At 60.0% G+C, this 24,076-nt stretch overlaps 1 protein-coding gene across 12 annotated transcripts in view; it reads right to left on the reverse strand.

The window, feature by feature from the left end:
• Window positions 1–24,076, reverse strand: part of PHLDB1 (pleckstrin homology like domain family B member 1) — a 47,234-nt gene that overhangs the window by 21,276 nt on the left and 1,882 nt on the right. For 11 of the 12 annotated variants that reach the window (XM_056107639.1, XM_056107638.1, XM_056107637.1 and 8 more), the window contains exons 1-7: window positions 23,902–24,003; window positions 19,247–19,327; window positions 17,501–17,628; window positions 16,424–16,590; window positions 6,858–6,983; window positions 4,218–5,566; window positions 145–426 (exon numbers count right to left, since the gene is read on the reverse strand). In XM_056107639.1, coding sequence (XP_055963614.1) covers window positions 145–426; window positions 4,218–5,566; window positions 6,858–6,983; window positions 16,424–16,590; window positions 17,501–17,628; window positions 19,247–19,327; window positions 23,902–23,946 — 2,178 coding nt within the window. In that variant the 5' untranslated portion in view covers window positions 23,947–24,003. Of the gene's footprint in view, window positions 1–144; window positions 427–4,217; window positions 5,567–6,857; window positions 6,984–16,423; window positions 16,591–17,500; window positions 17,629–19,246; window positions 19,347–23,901; window positions 24,004–24,076 lie in introns of those variants that run through there. The other variant, XM_056107631.1, reaches the window with a different exon arrangement.

The raw sequence follows: 24,076 nt of genomic DNA on the forward strand, positions 1-24,076 counted from the left end.
CCTCACCCTGCCCCGACCCTCTCCACTCCTGCCCAGCACACCTCAACCCGGCCCCACTCCTCACTTGGTCCCAGCCCTCCTCGCCCCTGCCCTGCCCTGGCCACCCCACCCCTGCCCCGGCCACCCCACCCCTGCCCAGCTCACCTCCTGCTGGGTGCTCTCCGTGCTACTGCTCTCCTCCTTCAGGTTCTCCTCATCAGAACGCTCCAGACTCTCCCACAGGCGCGCCGTGGCCCCTCCAGGCTCCTCGCCACTCCGTCCAGAGCCCCCTCGGGCCCCGGTCAGGCCCCGGGAGGGCCTCCGCCCTGCCAGCGCCAATGCGGCGGTGGCCTCCCCAATGCTGGGCAGCTCCCCGGCCTCCGGGCCCCCGTCAGCCCGGCTGTACTCGGCACACAGGTTGAGGATGGTCTCCAGGCGCTGGCGTTCCTGGGAGCGTGGACAGAGCAGGGTGTGAGGGGGAGGCCCCCAGGCCCACGGCGGCAGAGAAAGCCAGCAGTCCAGAGGCCCGGGGACGGTGAAGCCCGGTAGGAGGGCCCGAGCCCATGGTCTGAGGATGCCCAGACAGGGGCAGGAGGAGGTTGCCCGGCCACCTGCCCACGTGGCCCAGCCCGCCCCGTCTTCCTGCTTCCCTTCCCTTCTCCTTCTCTCCCACAGCCGGCTTCCTTGTGGACACACCCAGCCCCTGAGCACTGACTCTCAGGGGTTGCCAGGACTCAGAGCAGACAGACCTAGTGACCTAGGGCACCCCGAAACCCCCAGCCCGGCCCCGACACGCGAGCAGGCAGCCCAAGCCCGTTCGGCCGTTACAGACGGCTCCTGGCAGATGCCCGCCCCAGCACGAATCCGGCACACAGCACTCGTTCACCCGGATAAACACTGCCTACGGCGCAGACGGGCGGACGGCCACAGACTGGGCTGGGAAACACCCCACAGGCCCGCAGGGGTGCACCTGGTTGGGCCAACCTGGGCACAGTCCTCAGACCCCCTTAGTTCCAAATCACCCTGAGGTTAGCCCCTGGCTCCCTCCCAGGTCCCAAGACAGCCCCCCCACCCCCCCAGGTATAGCCCTCAGGCACCAGATGAAGGGCAGGGTGCAGCCACGCCCCCCAGCCAGGCCCCCTCTCCCATTCTTACTACCTCAGCTGGGAATCTCCTGGGGCTCCCCCAGGCCCAGGGGGACGTGGCCTCAAGGCTCTCTCTTTCTGCCCCCCACGAACTCACCCCAAACTCACCCAACTTCCCTCCTGCTCCTCGCCTAGTTCCATAGCAGAAAGAAAACCAGGAAAAGCACCCCGGGGCCTCCGCCCCTGCCCCAGGACCCAGATAAGCAGCCTGGCAGCAGTGGGCGGGGCCGGGCAGGCAGCCTCTGATTTAAAGTGGCAGGTGGGGCAGGTCAGGGCGGGCAGAGGGGTGTGCTCGCGCCAGGTAGGCTGGGGAGGGCGGCCCGGCTGATCAGCCCTTTCCCAGCTCGGCGCGGGCCCAGCCTTCGCACCCAGGCCACAGCCAAAACAAAGGAGACTGGGCCCGAGGGATCGGGCAGCGGGGAAACCTGGCACGCAGCAGACCCGGGTTCCGTTCCCCCAGCACCGTAGGGGACAGTGCAGCACCTTGTCTATAAATATCCATTTACATCCCCCTGAGCCCCGCCAGGAGGGATCCCTGAGCACGTCTGTTGCAGGAACTGGTGCAAAATCGAACAAATAAACAGAGAAGGGAAGAAGGAGCAGAGGGGAGGAAGACATGGCAGATGAGAGATACCGGAAGGGTAAAGGCACTGGCCCAAGCCCAGCACAGAGCCAGGACCGGCCTGAGCAGGGGTGTGACTCCGAAAGAAAGGAAACAGGCTCCTGCCTCCTCTCCTGCTCCCCCACACACCAGCCTAATTCTCTCCCTCACCCGACAGGGCCCAGCCGCTGGGGGTTGTGCTCAGACAGTCCGACCCCAGGCGCGGGTCCCAGGAGGGAGCAGAATCCACATGCATGTCCTCAGCCACCCGGGCCCCGCGCTCCCTGCGCTCCCTGGGGAATCCCGCCCCCCAGCTGGCTCAGATGCCACCTGGGAACAGCTGCGCACACACCCACTCGGGGTGGCCCGCCCGCCCCCGTTCCCCTCCACTTTCCTGGAAGATCCGGCCTGCAGCCAGCCGGGCAGCGCCCACCCAGGAAGGAGGCCAAGGCGCTTTTCTCCATCCCAGTCCCCGACACAGTTGGAAAGAGACCCGAGCTCTCTTGAGGCTCTTGAGACCTTGCTGTGGGACCTTGGGCAAATGCACACCCCTCTCTGGGCCTTGACCTTCTCGTCACTAAGACCTGCTGCTCAGGACTTCTAAGGGCTGGAGCACATGATCTGTCTGCATGCAGGAGCCCTGGGTGCCATGTCATCCCATGTCAGAGTACTGACAGGTGTGCTTCCTCAAAGAAAAAAATATATATATCCTTAGAATCCCAGCCCCTGGCACCCCATGTGGTCCTCCAAGCTCCGCAGCAGTGATCCCTGTGCCCCCCCAAACCAAATTTTTTGCTTTTTGGGTCACAACCGGCGATGCTCAGGGGTTACTCCTGGTGGTGCTCGGGGCACCATATGGCATGCTGGGGATGGAACCCAGGTCAGCTGCGTGCAAGGCAAACACCTTACCTCCTGTACTATACGTTCCGGCACCCCAAAGAAGAGTTTTACACATATAATACAGGGCACTTGTCCCATTTGAGCACTGCCAGGAGTAATTCCTGAGTGCAGAGCCAGGAGTAACCTGCAGCATTGCTGGGTGTGGTCCGAACCCCAACCCCCGCAAATGTATTATATATATATGTATTTGAAGGTGGGGATTTGGGCCATGCCCAGCAATGCTCAGGGGCTATTCCTGACTCTGTGCTCAAGAATGTTCCCTGAAGGTGCTCCTGGGACCATATGTGTTACCAAGGATTCAATCTGGAGTCAGCCCCATGCAAGACACCCCTCCAGTCTCTCTTTTCCTGGCCCCAAAACTTTATATAGCAAAGACTCTGCTATGGAACAAATACAAATTAGTGTGACTTTAAAAATGTTACTGGGCCCCCTCAAACAAATCGATGAACAATGGGAGGACAGTAACAGTGACAGTGACTTTAAAATGAGGTGGGGGGGGCTGGAGCGATAGCACAGCGGGTAGGGTGTTTGCCTTACACACAGCCGACCCGGGTTCGATTCCCAGCATCCCATATGGTCCCCCAAGCACCGCCAGGAGTAATGCCTGAGTCCATGAGCCAGGAGTAACCCCTGTACATAGCTGGGTATGACCCAAAAAGCCAAAAAAAAAAAAAAAGCATGAAGTCTTTCTGGTCTCAGATGTTTTTTTGTTAGTTTGTTCCTTGGCGGGAGGGGAGTCACACTCAGTGGTATCCAGGCTTACTTCTGGCTCTGTATTCAGGGATCACTTCTGGTGGATCTCAGGCATGCTGGGGTTGCCGGGATGGAACCCAGGCTGGCTGCATGCAAGGCAAAGCACTGTACTTACTGCATTATCTCTAGTCACTGAGTGTTTCATTTGAGTTTAAAAGTTGACCCTATGGGCTGGAACAGTAGCACAGCGGGTAGGGCGTTTGGTTTGCCTTGCACTCGGGCCAACCCGGGTTCAACTGCCAGCATCCCCGATGGTCCCCCGAGCACCGCCAGGGATAATTTCTGAGTGCAGAGCCAGGAGTAACCCCTGTGCATCGCCGGGTGTGACTCAAAAAGAAAAAAATAAAAATTGAAAAACAGGGGCTGGAGAGATAGCACAGCGGGTAGGGCATTTGCCTTGCACACGGCCAACCCGGGTTTGATTCCCAGCATCCCATATGGTCCCCCGAGCACCGCCAGGAGTAATTCCTGAGAGCATGAGCCAGGAATAACCCCTGAGCATTGCTGGGTGTGACCCAAAAGCAAAACAAAACAAAACTGAACAAAAAAACCAGAATAAGGTCAAAGCAATAGCACCAAGGATAAAGTGCTTGCCTTGCATGCGGAGAGCCTGGGTGTGACCCCTGGCCGCCCATGTGGTCCTCCAAGCTCCCCAGCAGTGATCCCTGTGCCCCCCCAAACCAAAACAAATAAAGAAATAGGATAAAATAAGGCCTTAGAGACTTTGAGGATATCTGTTTGGAACCTTGAGCTACTGGTCACTATGCGGAAAGGGGGCATTGTCCGAGGTGCCCCCGTGCACTGGCCTGCCTGTGCCGGCGTGCCGGCCCCCCACTCACCAGCCGCTCCATCTCCTGCTCGCGCAGCCGCTCCTGGCGCTGGCGCCGGTGGTACTCCAGCAGCTCGTCCTCGTTGTCGCTGATCTCCGTGATGCTGTTCTTGCGCTCCCGGCCCACGGGCACCCGCAGGTCCCCCGTGGAGAGCTTCCTCTGCACACGGGGGCTCTGGCGGGGCGAGGGTCCCGTGAGGGAGCCCAGGCTGTAGGCGGGGCTCAGTCTGCCGCTGAGGCTGCCCTTGCGGGGCGCCAGGGTCTCCCCCAAGGTGGGCGAGGGGCTCCGTGTCCTGCGGCCCCGGGCACTCGATGTCAGGGAAAAGTCCTCTGGGGTGGCCCCGTGGGCGGCCCAGCGCCGGGGCCGGGGGCTCTCGGCCACGTCCCTGCTCAGTTTGGTTTCCGAGGGGCTCCGGGCAGACATGGGGGACAGAGCCCGGCGGGACAGAGACGGGCTCAAGGGAGGGAGCTCCCGCATGCTGTCCACCCCGCGCCGACTGAGGCGGGGGCTCTCAGGGGGCGGCAGGGCCCGGGCGGCTGAGCCCTCCGAATAGGTTCTGCCCACCAGCTGGCGCGCTGGGCTAGCTGGCAGCACCCGCTCGGCACCGGGCAGCTCATGGAAAGGGCTGGGAGGCCGGTCCTGGAGGGCGATCATCTTGCTCCGGGGGGCCGGGACTGGAGGCTGGATCTTGGGGCTCCCAGGAGTGCTGGTGGGCTGGCCCCGAGCACCGGATGCAGGGTATTCACTCAGGCTGATGGCCACCACGGGCAGCTGCCCACCCAGCCGGGGACTCTCCGTGGCTCTGCGGGCCTCTGCCAACACCGTGGCTGCCGGACTGTCTGTCAGCAGGCCCCGGAGGCCGGGGCTGGGGGGTCTGTCAAGACCCCCTTTCCTGCCCAGCCGGGGGCTCTCGGAGGGGCGGGCCCCACTCGGTCGAGTCTGCGGGGGTTGCAGGGCCAGATGGTAGCTGGAGGAGCGGGCCGGCACCAGCGGCGGCACGGAAGGGGCTGGCTCCTGCCCACTGGGGGAGTGACTGGCACAGCTCCCGCTGCTGGCTGGCGAGGAGAGTGGAGAAAAGGCTGGCGAGGTGTTCTCGTAGCTGGAGCCCATGGACATCGCCCCAGGGCTGGTGGGGGGAGACAGCAGGTAGCGCCCCCCGTTGGCCATCGGGGACAGGGGCGATGTGGCCACAGGCTTCGTGGGGGCCGCCGTGGGCTCCCCCAGCACCAGCGAGTCCATGATGTCCTGGAGATCCTTCTCGATGGAGCTCACCAGGGAGCTGTGGCTGACACAGGTGGCCGCACCCCGGGGTGCGGGCGGCGGGGCGTGGTTCCCGTTCATCAGGCCTTCCGGCTCGGCTGCTGAGAGAAGCAGTGGCCTGAGGGGGGCTGCACAGGCCGGAGAGGACGCACCCCACCTCCTGCAGGCCAAGGCACTGCAGAAGCAGCCGGCAAAGCAGGGTTCCGGCGGCCACTCTGCCCGTGTGCTTTGTGGCCCGGTCCCAAAACACTGGCCTGCAGTTTCCCCTTCTGCTCATCCCTGGTAGCCATGCCAGCTGGACCTGGTCATGGCCGCCTCACCCCCAGACTTGCTCCCTCCCTGCCTTGGTTTCTCCACCTCCTCTGCAGCTGCTCTGGGAAGGGCAGTATGGAACTAGCCGGAAGCACATTTTTCTCCCATTTTCATAGGCAAATAATCCTGACTCACGGCCAGGACACAGGAACAAAGATGCCCGGGTCCCTGCTCCATTGCACGGGAGGGTCTGGTTTGGGGGCCCATTTCTGGAAGCCAGGCAGCCTGCAGCGGTGAAATAAATGCTGCTCTGGTCTTCCAGAAAATTCATTAGGCCAATCCAGCATGCTCACCTCTGCCCTGCTTCAGCCACCCACCCAGCAGAATCCTTAGAATCCCAGCCCAAAGGGTGGAGGGAACACAGGACATAGCACAGGGGTTGAAGGGGGGGCCTGGAATCCAGCTCCAGAGCCCCCAGGAGTTGGGAAGAAAAACATTCGCTGGACCATCTGGGCCACACCAGCAGCGATTCTCAGAGACACGGGAGCTGCTGTGAACGTGGGGGCCGCCAGGACCACCCGCCTGAGTTTCCCTGACCACCCTCCAGCCCAAGCACCTGACACACAAAGTACCTGTCCCGGGAATCACGTGACACCTGTTGTCACACAGACACCTGAACCCGTGCAAGGCAGGGGCAGTGGTGGGGGGTGGGATGGGGAGGGGAGGCAGGCATTTACCCGGGCAGCTGGGACAAGCACCCACCCTCCTCGGGACTCAGTACTTGACACTGAGTTCCAGCTGCTGCCCGGAGGATGGCCTGGTGGGGGCTGGGGGCGGGGCCCAAGGACAGCGCCACACAGAGAGGGCCCCCACAGTTCACGAGAGTCCTCCTTAGGGTCCCAGACACAGAGGGTGGCCTTTCAGGGCAGTGGGACCGAGAGTGTCGCCGGGGCACTGGGCACAGGACAGCGCAGTTGAAGCCGGTAGCTGGACGTTTGCCCAGGCTGCCTGGGTATCCCCGTTGGTGGCCCACGGCAGGTGGTACCACACCCAGATCACAGGCATCATCCTGTTCAGGCACTAGGTATGGCTGAAGCCAGCCCCCAGGCCACCCCTGAGACCCAGCTCAGTACCTACCAGGGCCAGAGCCGTAGGGGGGCCCAGGGGCCCGGCCCCCAGCCGGGATCATGCTCTTCATCCACTTGGCTTCGGCGGGGTGGTTAAAGCGGAGGAAGGTGGACTGGCCCAGGCACAGCATGCAGCCTGCGGGGACAGCAAACGCTCAGGGGCCACCCAGGAACAGCCCCCACACCGCCCTCACTGTGGCCCCTCGGCACCCCTCCCCGTGGGGCCAAGGGAAGATGCAGGGAGAGGAAGCTGAGGGTCACAGTACTGAGCCTGAACTCCACCCCTTCCTACTAGCTGAAGTCACACAGAGGGTCTGCATCTGGTTCTCTGGCTGGGAAACAGGGGTGTGCCCTCCCTGCCCCCCGCAGAGTAAGCCCCACCTGTAAGGGTAGAAGGTCAGAGAACATCAGACTCTGTGACCACCAGCCCCAAACTAAAGCCCCCATGAGCCACTGTCTGTCCCTTGGATGAATTCTGCAGGGGTTCCACAGAAGCTTGGGGAACGGGGTGGAATGAGGAGTTCAAAACTCTTGCTCAGGGATCCAAAGGGATAGTTCAGGGGGGAGGGCGCTGGGCTTGCAGGCAGTCGACCCAGGTTCAATCCCCGGTGGCATCCCATGCAGTTCCCAGAACCTGCCAGGAGTGAGCCCAGAGTGCAGTCAACCAACCCTGGCACTGCTGGGTATGACTCCAAAGCAAAAACAAAAATTCCTGTTTGAAACCTGTTTTCTGTTCCTAAGGCCCCGTCACCACATGGCCCGAGGAGAGACGGTGGCCACCTCTCAGAGGGATGGACAGCCAGACAGACAGGAAGTACTGGCCCCCACCCTGCTTCTCTCCAACCAAGCACCCTCTCTGGCCTGCTGTGCTCCTCCTGCTCCTTGGTCGCCCCTGGAATGGGGCCGGGCCCAGGCCACTGCGCCCAGACTCAGCCCAAGCACATTCCCGGGCAGCAGACACAAGCCCAGTCCTGTCCAGAAACTGTGACGGCTGGGAGGGCGGGGGAGAGCATCTGGGAAGCAGAATGCGTAGCCAGGGGCACCGGGGGCTGGGGAGGCAGGTGTGCCCACAGGCGCTGAGCCTCCTCGGAGCTCCGCCTCCTGCCACACCAGGTGCTCCAGGCTGCCAGCAGAGGATGTTATTTTGGAAGCAGCCCCGCCCGGGCTTTCCCTACCACCCACCCTTCACACACACACACACACACACACACACACACACACACACACACACACACACACACCCCCCGCCCCTGGCTCCTTTCCACTCAACCGGGTGCCCCTCAGTGCCCCAGCTAAGATGGCAGGGAAGTTCACATTCCTGGACGCTGAGACAGTTCAACTCAGGAGGGCGGCAAGATAGAGGGGCACCCCACCTGGGAAGCCCCCAACCCACCCCCCACACACACACCAGACACCTGTAGCTGTGGTGGGCAAGCCAAGAAGCCCACGGATCATCCCCATAGTGGACAAAGGCCACCCACTTCTTTGACATGCCCGGCCCCTCCCAGGCAGGAGGGCACCAAGAATCTAATGGCTGACGGGTGGGTAGAAGACAGGGAGTTTCCCCTGGGCCCAGCTACCAATCGGAGCCATGGAACCAGAGTAAGCATAACCAGAATAATAATAGCCAAGCCCACGTACCCCTAATTACAACCCCAGCTGTTCCAGAGAGCGCCCTCCCAGGCCCCGCCCCTCCCTGCAGCCAGTGAACCAGCTAATTAATGATGAGTTTGCAGGGTCCACAGACCCCTCTGCACCCCACGGGGAGAGGGAGGGGGGCAGGAGCCGGGCGGGGACAGGAGCCTGACCACACAGTCCAGACTGGGAAAAGGGTGGGAGTCTGGGCGGACCCGGCCCTTGGGACCAGCCCACCCAAGCAGGGGGCCTCAGGCCTAGCTCCCCCGGCCTGCCCTGCCCCCTCCCGCCTCACCTCCACGTAGGGGGTGTGGTCGGGGTGTGGCCAGGCTGCCTGCGGCTATAAATAGTGATGCCCCGGAGCAGAGCCTGGTCTGTATTAATAGACCAGGCCTGAGGGCAGGCGGACCAGAGAGCCCAGCTCCCGGCCAAATTAACTTTCTATTTGCACTCAGGGGCACAGGCCTTGGCCCCCTCCAGCCTTTCCTCCCCCCCACCAGCAAGAACCCTCCTCTCTGACCCCTTCTGCCCCCCACCTCCCAGGGAAGCCCCCAAACCTCCTTGGGCAAAGTTGTGCCCCCTACAACCTCAACGTCCCTCCAGGGACTCAGGGCCGTCCGCGCTGGGCAGAGGGGAGGGCGGATCTGGGCTGAGGGGAGCAGAGGGGAACCCCACACTCACACGCACACTTACACTCACAAAGGGACACACAGCGCCCCGTGCCCAAGCCGGCCCTGACTGCTGGCCCCCCAGGAACAGACGGACGCAGGCTGGGCAGAGGGGCAAGGCCCTGAGGTCCGGTCGGCTCCCCACCCGGGGACTGCTCTGCCCCGCGTGGTGGCAGGTCTCCTGGAAAGGTCCCCTGGAAAGAGGCACCCTCCAGATGAGAGCCCCCCTGCCCACACCTCCCACTGGGAAACGCCCGGACAGCGAGTCCTCCAGCCCCAGCTCCGGGAGGGCGGGCGGGCAGGCAGGACCCCGCGGTCCCCCAGACCCGTCCCCCTCCCACAGCCTGCCCCTGCCTCCAGCGGCCGGCTGGGGGCTGAGAACTCACCGCCCGCCGGGACCTCGGGACGTCCGTCCTGCTGGCCCCCCGCTAGCCCCGGCCCGCCGGGTCCTTTGAGGGGGCGGCTCCGGCTCCAGCAGCAGCAGCAGCCGCGGCGGCCGCCGCCAGTGCCCGGGAGGGCGGGCGTCCAGGCGGGGGAAGGGAGCAGGAGGGAGGGACAAAGGAGCGGAGGAGGGAAGAGGAAGTGATGGAGGAGCGCGGGCGGGCGGGCGGGAGGATGCGGGAGCGCGGGGACCGCGGGGACCCCACCCCCGGGAGCGGGCGGTGGGAAAGGCCAGCGGTGAAGTCCGCGGGGCAGCGCCGCAGGCCACGTGGGGCAGCGGGGTTCCCCGGGAGCGCTCGCGGCCAGCAGAGTCCAGCCCCCCCCCTACACCGCCTGGGGCTGGCTGGTCAGCTGGGGCCAGTCACACCCTCTGGCCCTGGGAGTCTTTATCTAGGAGACTGGCCTCAATGACAACAGGAGGTTAAGCACTGACATTCTAGCTCAGGCCTCGAGACAAGGTGACCCCCCCACCCCACCCTGCTGGGAGTTCAGGCCAAGCCCGGGCTCTGGGCAGTGTGAGGGACGCTGACCTCCTGGCTCCGCCCCCCCACCCCTGGAGTTTGCCCCACCCCATGACCCAGGCTGGACACCAGCAAATGACGCCTTGCCCAGGTCCCTGGGGCTCCTGCAGGCTGCCAGGCTGAACCAGCCAAGAACCTATAACCTAATCTGAGATCCAGATTGTCCCCTGGGGTCCAGTGGCCCAGAGGCACACTCTGCTCCCTCTGCTCCCCAGCTCTGCTCAGAGCTCACCCCCTGCCCTCTCCCCAGGCGGGTCACCCTGAATCCCACAGACTCCAGTTAGACACGTTCTCCCATGTGCATTCCCTCCAGACAGCCCCCCAGACAGGCGCCAAACTCTCTGGGGGACAGTCACTCAGACGGAGACCCTGAAGAGACAGCCAGAAGTCAGGAGGGTGGGGGGAGGAAGATCCGGATTAGGGGACATGGGGGGAGTGGGGGAGGATCGCGGGTGCTAGCGGTGGTGGACTGAGAACTGTGCACATCAATATCATAAATTTCTATATAATTATATATATTCTCTATATAATTTTGTTTGGTCAAATGGTGGTGCTCAGGGCTTACTCCTGGCAGTGCTCAGGAGACCAGAGGCAGTACTGGGATGCCCACAGGGGTTGTATGCCAGCAAGCGGGCACTAGCCCTTCTCTACTGCCCCTTGGACTCTCTCTTCCACCCAATACCACATGTTTAACACCATTGGGCCAGAATGCCCTATAGTAACCCAGGGGTTTAAAAACAGGGATGAGGGGCCGGAGCGATAGTACAGTGGGGAGGGCGTCTGCCTCGCACACGGATCACCTGGGTTCGATCCCCGGCATCCCATAGGGTCCCCTGAACACTGCCAAAAGTAATACTTGAGTGTAGAGCCAGGAGTAGTCCCTGAGCATTGCCAAGTGTGACCCAAAAAGCTAATAATAATAATAATAATAAGGTAAAGGTAAAGGCCCTCCCGTTGATCGTCGATTTTGCTCGAGCAGGCCCAGTAACGTCTCCATTAGAGACTTTGTTGTTACTGTGTTTGGCGTATTGAATACTCTCAGTAGCTTGCCGGGCTCTCCGAGAGGGGCGGAGGAATCGAACTTGGGTCGGCCATGTTGGCCGCTTGTAAGGCGAATGCCCTACCGCTGTGCTAAGACTTGCACAGCCTTAATAATAATAATAACAAAATTTAAAAAAAATAAAAACAGGGATGAAACATGGGGTTAGGGGGCTGGAGAGATAGTACAAGATGCTTCTCTTGTGCCTGGGGTAGCCGGAGTGATATGATAGTTCAACAGGTAGGGCATTTGCCTTGCCAATCCAGGTTCAATCCCTGGCACCCGGTATGGTCCCCAGAGCACTGCCAGAAGTAATTCCTGAATACAGAGCCAGGAAATCAGAGATCAGACGAGATCGGGCGCATTCAGGGTGGTATGGCCGTAGACCTGTATGGCCGGCCCGAGTTTGATTCCTCCGCCCCTCTCGGAGAGCCCGGCAAGCTACCGAGAGTATCTCGCCCACACGGCAGAGCCTGGCAAGCTCCCCGTGACGTATTCGATATGCCAGACACAGTAACAACAAAAGTCTCCAATGGAGACGTTACTGGGCCCGCTCGAGCAAATCGATGAACAACGGGAAGACAGTGACAGTGACAGAGCCAGGAATAACTCTTGAGCATCGTGGGTGTGGCCCCAAAACAGACAAACAAGACTGATGTGGGTTGGACTCCCAGTACCCCATACGGTCCCCTGAGTACCACCAGGAGTGATCCCTGAGCACAGAGCCAGGAGTACATCCTGAGCACAGCCAGGTGTAGCCTCCAAAAAAAAACCCCTACAGGGTTGGAGCCAGAGAGGAACATAGTGCAGTGGGGGACGCACTTTCCTTGCATATGCCCAACCTGGGTTCAATTCCTGGCTCCACATAGGATCCCCTGACCCCTGAGCACAGAGCCAGGAGTAAGTCCTGAGCACAGCTGGGTGTATAAAAAAAATGGAGTACACCCCTGAGCACTGATGAGTGTGGCATAAATGCAAAAATAAGCACAGGCTCTGGGCTGGGGCAATAGTACAGCAGATAGGGTATTTGCCTTGCATGTAGCCAACCCAGGTTTGATTCTCAGCACCCCCTAAGATTCCCCCAAGGCCACCAGGAGTGATCCCTCAGCATAAAGCTAGGAGTAAGCCCTGAACCCCACTGAGTGTGACCCCCTAACAGACAAAACTCAGGGTTAAAGGCACTTGCCAAGAATGATCCCTGAGCTCCTCTGGGTGTGACCCCCAAACCAAAATAAATAAATAATACCACTGCAACCTTGCAACCATGAATCTATGATTTAAAAAAAAATACACACACACACAAAACATAGGAGGCTGCTCTTGCCTGGCACACAGCCGACCTGCGTTTGATCCTGCAACACCACATATGGTCCCTGGGCCCACTGGGAGCAATCACTGAGCCTGAGTCAGGAGTAAACCCTGAGTACGGTTGAGTGTGTTCCCTAAATACTGTAGTACTATAGCACTGTCCTCCCGCTGTTCATTGATTTCCTCGAGCAGGCACCAGTAACGTCTCCAATGTGAGACTTGTTGCTACTGTTTTTGGCATATCGAATACGCCAGGGGGAGTTTGTCAGGCTCTGTCGTGCGGGCGGGATACTCTTGGTAGCTTGCCAGGCCCTCCGAGAGGGACGGATTGAACCTGGATCAGCCGAGTGCAAGGCAAACCCGCTGTGCTATCGCTCCAGCCCAGTTATCAATCCAGCCCTAAACAAACAAACAAAAAGAGTTGGAGCCAGAGACACGGTCCAGTGGGCAGGGGACTTGCATGACAAGCAATTAAGATGAGACCCTTCCCTGGCACCACATAGGGCCCCCCCCCCCGCACTGAGTCAGAGGTGGTCCCTGAGCACAGAGCTAGGAATAAGCGCTGAACATGGCCCATAAACACAACCCCACAAAAGTTAACCTCCTTAGAGAATGAACCGGATGATTTTCTTTCTTTGCCACTCACCAACTTACACTGCTGAAACTACACATACACCCTCTCTCATATGCACATGTAGAAATGCAAAGAATTCCCCTTCTAAAGGAAAAATGAAGGGGCCGGAGCGGTAGCACAGTGGAGAGGGTGTTTGCCTTGCACGCAGCCAACCTGGGCTCAATCCCCGGCATCCCATATGGTCCCCTGAGCACCGCCAGGAGTCATTCCTGAGTGTAGAGCCAGGAGTAACCCCTGAGCATCGCTGAGTGTGATCCAAAAAGGAAAAAATGAAGAACCATATAGGGCCAAATGCACAATACAGGAGGCTTACAAAAAAAAAAAATCCAGAATATCCGGAAGCGTGATTCAGAGGTCTGGAGAGTGTGCCCGCCAGCTGGACAGTCCCAGCAGAGCTGCCTGTCAGTGAGCAGCAGGGCAGGGGAGGGAGGCACAGAGAGGTGGGAGGGGCTTTTCCTCTTTCCCTTGTGGGTCTTTGCACTTTATTGATTTATTTACTTATTTGTTTAGGTTTTGGGCCATACCTGATGGTGCCCAGGGCTGACTCCTGGCTCTCTGCTCAGGGTTGACTCCTGGCTTTGTGCTCAGGGCTGATTCCTGGTGGGGTTCAGGGGACCCTAGGGGATGCTGGGAATTGAACCCGGGTCAGCCCCATTCAAGGTAAACGCCCTCCCCGCTCGCTGTACTATGGCTCTGGTCCCCTCTGTCAGTCTTATCACTGAGGCTGCCGGGAGCCTTGGCTCCATTTTACAGAAGGAGTCACAGAAGTGGCCGGAAGAGAGCGGCAGGCCGCTGGCACCAGTCAGAGCTCAGGCAGCAGTGAGGCTGGGGACCCGCTGTCTAGACTGTCCGGGCCCTGAGCTGGGCGGCTTTCTGGGTTGTCCTCGCTTCAGTCCTCTCCAGGCCTTTCATGTGGTCTGGCACGGTGGCCCGGGGTGGGCAGCAGCCCCAGTGAGGTCCCGCCTCGCTTCCTGCTCCTCCTCCCAGCTCCAGAAGCTGCCCGGAGACCAGCCTGGAGGGGTCAGCCTCGATCTTCCCAGCTCCCTCACTTGACACTCCCAGGTCCGCCGGCCGAGCTGAAAGTTGGCATTTGCTCTGTGCCCGATGCCCCTTGGCCTGGGCCAGGCACCATCCTCCTCCTCGAGTCTGGCACTGCCAGCCCTTCTCAGTGTGACGCGGGCCCCCTGGCAGAGCGCCCAGCATGACCCGGCCGGAGCAGGCGCCTGATATTTCTAGGGGAGCCCTCTGCTTTCCAAAGAGGAGGGTCCCCCTAACAGGGGATCATGGGGTGAGGAGGGGGTACCAGGCCGGGGAACTGATCTTTTTGACACCACCTGCCCCACGTACTGACGTGGACACTCGGGTCCCACCCGTCCCGAGTTTACCTCTGTCCCTCACTCGAACACGCTGGCCCATAAACACGAAAAAAATTCACATCCGGAGATGCATAAACATACAGCAGCTCCACAGACACCGGGAGGCCGCCCGCGCACCCCTGAGCCACCCCGTTGCCAGGGAGACACACTCCCAAGAATGTCCGGAGTGGGGCCGGGCGGGGCTGGGCTCGGTGCCTCGCGCCCGAGATGAGGCAAGGAAACCCTCAATGCCTTGAGCCCGGGGCCGGGGGCCGGGAAGAACACCCGCTCCATTGTGCCCAGCCTGCCCTCCCCAAGCAAGCCCAGACAAGAGGGCTTGGGGGTGGCCAGCAGGAGGGGTCTGAGGGTCCGCAGAGAGTGGGAGGATACATATTTTGCAGGGCGGGGGGAGTTTGGGCTGGGTCACTGGGGCCACAGGAAATGCCTAAGAATTCTCTCTTGGCCCCAGGCCTCCGGGAGCACTGAGGATGCTTGCGCCGGCCAGGCTGCCTGCTCTCACCCAGGGAGAGGCTTCCTGGGGGGATGGGGGTGTGTGCCAAGCCCTGGGGTCTTCTCTAGGCTCTGCCCCTCGCTCTCCTTGCCGCTGAGCGCTCTCACTTCTGTGCCCCCGGACCCTGGGAGGGAGGCAGTCAGGAACCAGCAGCTCAGAGCCCCAGCCAGGGAGGAGCTTGTCTCCTCCTCCCAGCTGGAGACAGTCGCCCCGGAGCCAGCCAAGTGCAGCCTGCAGACTCCCACCCTCCCGGGGCCCAAGAGAAAGGAGCATCAGGTCTCCTGGGAAGCAGAGAGGGGCGATCGGGACAGAGAGAGGGTGGTTCCGCCAGGAGCAGGGAGGGTTCCCAGAACACAGTACCAGCCCCTCAGTCCTGCACAGTCCAGACCAAGCTCCCACCCTGCCAAGCTCACCTCACCCCCACCCCCCGACACTCATGTCTGCCCTTCTCCTTCTCCCAGACGCAACTGTCCTCCCATTCTTCATTGATTTGCTCGAGTGGGCACCAGTAACGTTTCCATTGTGAGACTTGTTGTTACTGTTTTTGGCACATCGAATACGCCACGGGGAGCTTGCCAGGCTCTGCCGTGAGGGCGGGGTACTCTCGGTAGCTTGTCGGGTTCTCCGAGAGGGACGGAGGAATCGAACCCGGGTCGGCCACGTGCAAGGCAAACGCCCTACCCGCTGTGCCATCGCTCCAGCCCACAACTGATGGTATAGACTGTCAAACTCAGTTCTGAGGCAAACACACCTGGCCCGAGCCACTAGACCACCCCCGGGCTGTGCTCACCGAGGTACCGAGAGGCACGAGATTGAGAACCTCCCCTGCTTGCTGCTTTGAAATAAAGGTGGTGGCCACATGTAAGACCCCCAAAGCCACTGTCAGTGGATGGGGGCTGGAGTGGGCAGACCCTCGGCTTCAGGGGGCTGAGAGCTGCTGTCCTCCCCGGCGCCACACAGCCTTCGGGGCAACTCCCAGATGAGAGGTGTGTGTGGGGCGGGGTTGGCCACACCCAGCGGGGTGCTCAGGGCTGACTTCTGGCTCTGTGCTCAGGGGTCACTCCTGGTGGGGCTTCGTAGGGGACCATAGACGGGTGTTGGGGATCAAACCCGATGGACCACATGCAAGGCAAGCACCCTTCCCGCTGTCCCGTCACTGCAGCTCAGAACAGCTCCCTCCATGCAGGAGGCTGCTTCTCTACCCTCCTCCCCAGGCACCCAAGCTTCTGGCCGTAGTGTTGGGGTCTTCCCAGGTGGATCAGATCCTGCCCTGTGGCACGGGCAGAAAGGAGGGGGCAAGTGGAGAAGCAGAGGGCCTGAGACACACCGGCGCAGGAAGGCGTGAGCATCCCAGCTCACCGATCCGGACATCCTGACGGTTCCCATGGCAACCACCACAGACAGTCTCCTGCACTTCTCCGCAGGGGTTCTGCCACCGAGACCCCCGGGGCTCTCAAAGCTTACCCTGCGTGAGCCGGGTGGGCTTCCGGACAGGGAGTCCATCAATCGTGCAGGCATTTCCGCAGGGGTAGAGGGTGAGGGTGCCCCGAAGGTTCTCGATATAGCAGTGCTCCGGAGCCAGGCCTGGGCCCTGCAGCGAGATGTCCCTGGCCGCAGACCCGATCACCGTCCTCCCTGCGGGCAGGGAGCGAAGTGGATGAGAGGGAGCTAGTCCAGGCCCAAGAGGCAGGGACAGGCAGAGAGGGTGGCCGGAACTAGATTTCAGCCTGCTATTCCAGGGAGACTCACTGCAGACCCCCCCAGGCCCCCCAGGAAGTATGAGAAGCTCACACAACTGGAGGCAAGCTCGGGGAACATGGAGGCAGAAGGGGAGTATCTCTGTGGATGTGCCCTACACCTCACCCAATGCCCCCTCTCAGGCCATGCTCCCTTCACCCCCCTCCCCTCCTTCCCTCAGGCCCCCCTCTCTCCACCCTGCCACCTGCAGACTTCCCCCAACACTCTCTCTCTCTCTCTCTCTCTCTGGGCAGCCTCCCCCCTCCCTCAGCAGGGAAGGGAATCCCCCCTGGCAGAGCCCCTGGGACTGGCATTCGGGGAATTCGGGGAATGGAGCATCGCCCAGGCAGCGAGGGCAGGGGGGAGTGGGGGAGGAGCTGCGGAGCCCAGGGCCTGTGCCAGGGCCTTGTTTTGGTAGATGGGCCCCCTCTTCCCTCTCTCCCTTCTCACCACCTGCAGCCTCCCCCCCTATACCCTCCCCCTGGCCTGGCACTGCCCTGGAGAGAGGCCCTGGCATCTAGGCTGCCGGTTGCTAGGAGCAATGAGCTCTCCTGTTTCAGTGCTCGGTGCGGCTCCTCTAAGCCGCTCTTTAATCCCAGTCATGAAGCCAGATTATCTCCCAAGCGGATGGACCCGCATCTGGGAGGCGGGACAGGGAAGCCAGCGGTGTGGAATGGTCTGAGGGGGTGTCCGTTTGAGAGGGGCAAACCTTGCCAGCAAAAGCTTCCCTTCTCCATCCCAGCCCCCTGCCTGGGCAGACCGGATGGCGGTCGGGGGAGCAGCAGGTGCGGTGCACCCGGGCACTTACCTTCCTCCAGGGGCAGGAGGGTGATGGCCGTGCTGAGCCGCCCACTGCCCAGGCTTACCAGGTGGGGCTTGTCTGTCTGTACCTTCAGCCCTTTCCCTGTCTCGATCAGGTCCAGGGGGCCCTTCTGCGTGGGGGGGGAGGGGGCGATGAGCATCATGAGAGGGTCCTGAGAGGCCTCTTCCCTAACCCCACTCTGTCCACCAGCCCTCGCCCCCCTGGAAGGGCTCCATAGTCTCAGCACGGAGCATTCTTCCACCAAACGAACGGAAGGTAACTCGACCCGAATGTAGGCCACACACGCGTCCCTCTGGATTTATCTCAAGTTCTGGCTTCACTGCCCCCTTTGTCTATTAAGACAGAGAGGAGGAGAGAGGAAGGGGAGCAGGCTGTGCTGGGCAGGAGGGGGCGGTCCAGGGGGGCGGCAATCAAGACCTCGCCCTGCAGGCCCAGGGTCAGAGCCCGGCATGGTCCCCGCCAGCACTGCTGGATGTGACCCCCCCAAAATGTAAACAAACTAAAGATCTATCCCTGGGGTTGGAGATAGTGTGGGGGGGAGGAGGAGGCACTTGCCTTGCAGGAGGGCAGCCAGCCCCCTCCCCTTAGATGCCAGACACCCCCCAACACTGATGAGAGTTGGGACCAGCAGGGGCCCACGCTCTCAAAAATCAAAAGACCAGGGCAGAGTGATAGCACAGCAGGTAGGGTGTTTGCATGCAGCCGACCTGGGTTCGATCCCCGGCATCCCATATGGTCTCCCGAGCACCGCCAGGAATAATTCCTGAGTGCAGAGCCAGGAATCCAGGAATAACCCCTGAGCATCGCTGGGTGTGACCCAAAAAGAAAAAAAAAAAAACAAATCAAAAGACCAGGTCGGAGCAATAGCACAGCAGGGGGGGGCGTTTGCCTTGCACGGGGCCAACCTGGGTTCGATCCCCAGCATCCCATATGGTCCCCCAAGCACCGCCAGGAGTAATTCCTGAGTGCAGAGCCAGGAATAACTCTTGAGCATCGCTGGGTGTGACCCCAAAAGAAAAAAAAATCAAAAGACCAGGCCAGAGTGATAGGGAAGGGTGTTTGTCTTGCATGTGGCCGACCCAGGTTTGATCCCCTGCTGGTCCATATGGTCCTCCAAGCACTGCTAAGATAGGAGTAATTCCTGAGTGCAGAACAGGAGTAACCCCTGAGCATCACTGTGTGTGAGCCCCCCCCCCCAAAAAAAGGCCTTTTTCTATAAGCCTGCTAAAGTATCCCTTCCACCACTGCATGGCCCGGTTATAGTCAATTATCACAGGGCTGGAGATCAAAGGTCAGAGTGATAGTACAGCGGTAGGCGCTTGATTTGCAGGCTCCTGACCTGAGTTCAAGTCCTGGCACCCCACATGGACCCCCTAGCCCCCCAGGAGCGGTCCCTCGAGTGCAGAGCCTGGAGAAATCCATGAGCATCGCTGAGTGTAGCCCCCAAAAGTAAGTAAAAATGAAATAAATAAAAACAAATGGCCAAAGGGCTAGAGCAGGGGTCAGTCTCTGAACGGACTTCTGACATTCAGAGGGAATTTTCGGGTGAAGCTGTTAACCTGATTCCCATACGGCCTCAGCTCTTAGCAGGCCCGGGAGCTGGCCGAACGCAGAGAGGGGCCTCCGTAACCGGGCTCAGAGCCAGGCTAGTGCAGAGAGGGGCCCCCAGGCCGGGGTTAGCTACAGAAGCAGCAGGTCCCTTAGAGCTCCCAGTCCCCCACACTCACCTGCACCACAGCGGGGTTCTTGCCTCCAGGGCCCACCTGGTTCCTGTTGAACGTGTCCATGGCCCGTGGGCGCCAGTGGTCCTGGGCACACAAGAGCAGGCTGGTGAGAGGGGGCCGGGGCAGGAAAGCGGGTGCAGAGACTCAAAGGCCATCGCCCTGGGAAAGGACCCTCCATCACCCTCACTGCCAGCATGGACGAGTTGGAGGCAGAGGAGAGGCAGCTGGGGAGCTGTCAGGGACCCCATTGCCCCCCCCCAAAGGCCCCCATTTTTTCTCCAAGTACAGCAGGGACACCGCCCCACCCAGCCCTGGCCAGGGCCACAGCAGGGCCTCGCTTTCAGCCTCTTGGTCCTGGAGCCTTCTCGGGGCACGGGGGTTCTACCTTAGTGGGGGAGTCAGACCCGAGGAACCCCTCCAGGGAGCCTCCAGGTGGGTGTCAGCGGCTGAGCCAGCGCCTTCCCCCACCCTCTCCCTCTGCTCTCCCTTTGTCTCTTTTCCCAGGGGTCTCGAAAGGATGTTTTCTTAAAGGAGACACAACAGGGAAACTCTCCATCATCCCCTTGCTCAATTCCCGGACCCTTGGTGACTCAGCCGCGCGACTGGAAAACTCGGGTCCTTAACTGGATGTGGGGTCTGCAGGAGGCGGAGGTCCTTCCAGCCAGGGAACCACGCATTCTTGGAGCCCCACTTTGAATTCTTTGCCACTGGGTCCCCTGCATCCTGACTCACACCTATGGTGCCCGAGACTCATGAGCGAGGACCTTGGGGTACGATTTGCCTGCTTCTCAGCCAACTCAGCTTGCCAAGGGGGAGCTCTGGCCTGCGCTGGGAGAGGGTATTGGGGAAAGCAAGCTGAGATGCACCCCTGCGGGGAGGGGTCTCCTGGAAGGGTTTTCCCGAACTTTCTCTCCCAGCCATCTGCCTGGGGACCTGGGGAGGAAGTGGGCGCTGCACAGCATTCCAAGGAGTGTCTGGCCCTCGCGGTGGGGCTTGGCCACAGAGTTACTAATTTTACCCTTCCAGCCTCCACCCTTCCGGACTCCAACTGCATGACTCCGTCACCGTTTCCACCCCAGCCAGAGGAACAGAGGCAAGGACGGAGCCCAGGGCCCAGCCCAGATCAGCCTGGGAAGAGGAAAGGCAAAAGGCACTGACCTAGACTGAGCTCCCAGCTGGCCCAGGCCCTCCCCTTGGATATCTGGCCAAGTCGCCAGGATCTGAGAGAAACAGGCCTGCATGCCTTATCAGGGAAGGCCTTTGGATGCTCCAAGGGAGACAGGGTGGGGAAGGGAACTTTATCTAGAAAACAAGCAGGAAGAAAAAGCAAAGTGAAGGAAAAAAACAACAGCAAAGTGAAGGAAAGGGACTCATTTAGTGGAGAGAGCTTTAGGCTGGGCTGCAAGAGCCTTTAATTCGAGGGTCACTCCTGGCAGTGTTCAGGGATCACTCCTGGCCACGTTCAGGGAAACTTATGAATGCCAGCAGGGTCCCCAGGGCCTCTGTCCTGCAAACCACGTGCCCACCTGGACTATCTCTCCAATACAAGAGCCTTAAAATCTATTTTTTTTTCCTTTTGGGTCATACCCGGTGATGCTCAGGGGTTACTCCTGGCTCTGCCAGAATCACTCCTGGTTGTGCTCGGGGGACCAGATGGGATGCTGGGAATTGAACCGGGTCAGCTGAGTGCAAGGCAAATGCCCTACCTGCTGTGCTATTGCTGTAGCCCATGACATTCTTTTTTTTTTTTTGCTCTTTGGGTCACACCCAGCGATGCTCAGGGGTTACTCCTGGCTCTTCACTCAGGAATTACTCCTGGCAGTGCTCGGGGGACCGTATGGGATGCTGGAAATTGAACCCAGGTTGGCCGTGTGCAAGGCAAACGCCCTACCTGCTGTGCTAATGCTCCAGCCTCAAGAGCCTTAAATTCTAATCCAGACTTAATTTTGATTTTGTTGCTGTTGGTATTTTTTTTCTTGACTTCATTTTTAATTAGCTGTGAGGTCTAAGACAAGTTACTTAACTTCTCTGAATGTCAGAGTCTCTAGAAAATTGGATAACGACTAATGATATTTATTACTTATTGACGGTAGGAGATGAGGGGGATATATTCAGCTGTACTCAGGTCTTACTCCAGGCTCTGTGCTCAGGCCAAATGTGGTGGGTTGAACCTGGGTTGATTGCATGCAAGGCAAGTGCCTTCGCCACTTCACTGTCTATGGCTTGGAGCTTCTGTGGGGCTGCAGGGGAATAGGGAGTGAGTTAATGGCCTTAAAATTTTTGTGGGGGCTGGAGCAATAGCACAGCGGGTAGGGCATTTGCCTTGCACGCAGCCAACCTAGGTTCAAATCCCAGCATCCCAGATGGTCCCCCGAGCACTGCCAGGAGTAATTCCTGAGTGCATGAACCAGGAGTAACTCCTGTGCATCGCTGGATGTGACCCAAAAAGCAAAAAAAAAAAAAAAAATTGTGGGACCTGGAGCAATAGTACAGCGGGCAGGGTGTTTGTCTTGCATGCAGCCGACCCTGGTTTGATCCCTTGCATTCCATATGGTCCCTTGAGTACTGACAGGAGTAATTCCTGAGTGCAGACACAGGAGGAACCCTTGAGCATTGCCAGATGTGTCCCCAAAACAAATAAAATTTGTTTTTTATTGGAAGGAGTTCATAGAAATGTTCTAAAACTAATGTGTGCCAGTGGTTGCAGAGCTTTGTAAAGACACTAAAAGGCATTAAGTGCTCACTAAAATTTCATGAATTTTATTTGTTTTGTTTTTAAGTTGTTGGGACTTGCCAGTGGTGCTGGCAGCCCACTAAGGCTATACCAGTGGAGCCAGAGACCACACAGGACCAGGCCAGGCCCCATGCATGCCAGGCAGTGCTCAGCCCTCGGGGCATCCCCTAAATTGAGGAAGGTTTTCCCTCCCTCCCTCCCTCCTTCCTTCCTTCTTCCTTTGCTTCCCTTCTCTCTCACTCGCTCTCTTTCTTTCTTCCCCTTCCTTCTTTTCTCATGGAGTGGAGCCTTGGGGCCACTCACATCTTGGTGCCCTTGCTCAGATAGCTCCTGGCAGTGCTCAGCATGCAAAACTGGCCCTCAGCCCTCTGAGCCATCTCCTTCCTCCACCTAGTTGAGTGAATTTTCTTTTAGGGGTGGGGTTTGGGCTACACCCAGCAGTGCTCAGGGCTTACTCCTGGTAGGCCTTGAGGGCCCATACATGGTGATGAGGATGGAACCAGGGTCAGCCACATGCCAGGCAAGCGCCTTGAGCCCTGCACCATCTCTCTCACCCAGTGGAGTGAATTTTATTTAATTAATTAAATAATTAATTTATTTGCTTTTTTTTGGGTCACACTCAGCAATGCTCAGGGGTTACTCCTGGCTTTGCACTCAGGAATTACTCCTACGGGTGCTTGGGAGACCATATGGGATGCTGGGGATTGAACCCGGGTTGGCCACATGCAAGGCAAATGACCTACCGGCTGTACTATCGCTGAGCTATCTCTCCAACTGGAAACTGTTAAATTTTTTTTGGCTTATTTCGGAGCCACATCCGGCAATGCTCAGCGGTTACTCCTGGCTTTGCACTCAGGAATTACTCCTGATAGTGCTCTGAGGACCATATGGGATGCCAGGGACCAAACCCAGTGGGCCACATGCAAGGCAAGTGCCCTCCTCACTGCGCTATCGCTCCAGCCTCTGTTAGACTTTTGTTATATTTGTTTCGTTCCTGTAGATTCACCTTAAATGACACCATAAGCATGGCAGTTAGTAGTGGTTGAGTTTTGTGACCTTGAATCAATCCCTCCTCTTTCTGGGTCTCACGTTCTTCACGCTGTCACATTTGTCACTAAGACTGGAGCAGCCGAGGGAGGGTGTGCTCATTTACCCCCCGGAGAATTTCAAGTGGAGATAAAGAGTGTCAATGAATAACGCTGATGAGGAACAAGAGTGGTTAGAGGAGAGGAGAGAGGGGAAGAAGGAGGCGAGAGGAGAGAAAGATAAGAGACCGAGAAGATAAGAAAAGATGGAGAGATTAGGCGCTGCAAGGGAGCCTGTGACCCCAGCTCAGATACCTAATCCAGGTGAAGTGGAAAGATACCTGGCCCCAGGTATGGCAGACGCCGCACGGCGGCGCCCGGAGCCGCCACCTGGGGGCGCTCTCCTCGCTCGGACCCTGCGCGCCCTAGACGGCGGATCGGCGCTGCGCCGGCGCGCCCCCTACTGGCCGGCCCGCTCCCACCCCGCAGGGCTGCCCGCGCGGCCGCGCCCGCCAGGTCTCCCACGTCGCAGCCTTTGGGGGAAGGGGGAATCGGGAATCCCATCCCGCCCAGCAGAAAGGAAGCGGGAGAAGCCTCGGAGGTGCAGGTGGAGGTGTCGGGAAAGGGGCACACGAGGGAAGCCCCTGCCCAGCTCCCCGGAGCGTTCCCGGTGCGGGATGAGGCGCGGGCTGGGCCGGGCACCGCCCCACTCCGCCTCCTGGACCCCTGGGGGTCGCGGGGTCCACGCACGCCCGAGCCAGGTCCTCTCCGAAACCCCGGGGAAGGGCCGGAAGGGTCTGGCCCCGACAGGCGCCGCAGTCCCAGCTCCCCCCCCCCCCGTGGGGACCCCCCGTGGGAACGCCGTGCCCCTCGCGGCGCCCCTCTGCGCTGGGCCTCACCTGTGGCCTCGGGGTCCAGCGCGGGCCTCGCCCTAGGCGTCGCATGGCTGTGATCCCCGCGAGGGGAGCCCCCCGGACCGGGCCGCCGCACGTCCAGCCCCGAGGAAGGGCGGCCGCAGAGGAAGGAGGCGGAGGGGAAGGAAACTGAGGCTGAGCCCAGCGGGCGGAGGCCGGA

The sequence above is a fragment of the Sorex fumeus genome, unplaced genomic scaffold, assembly GCF_029834395.1.
Source record: "Sorex fumeus unplaced genomic scaffold, SorFum_2.1 ptg000169l, whole genome shotgun sequence".
NCBI lineage: Eukaryota > Metazoa > Chordata > Mammalia > Eulipotyphla > Soricidae > Sorex > Sorex fumeus.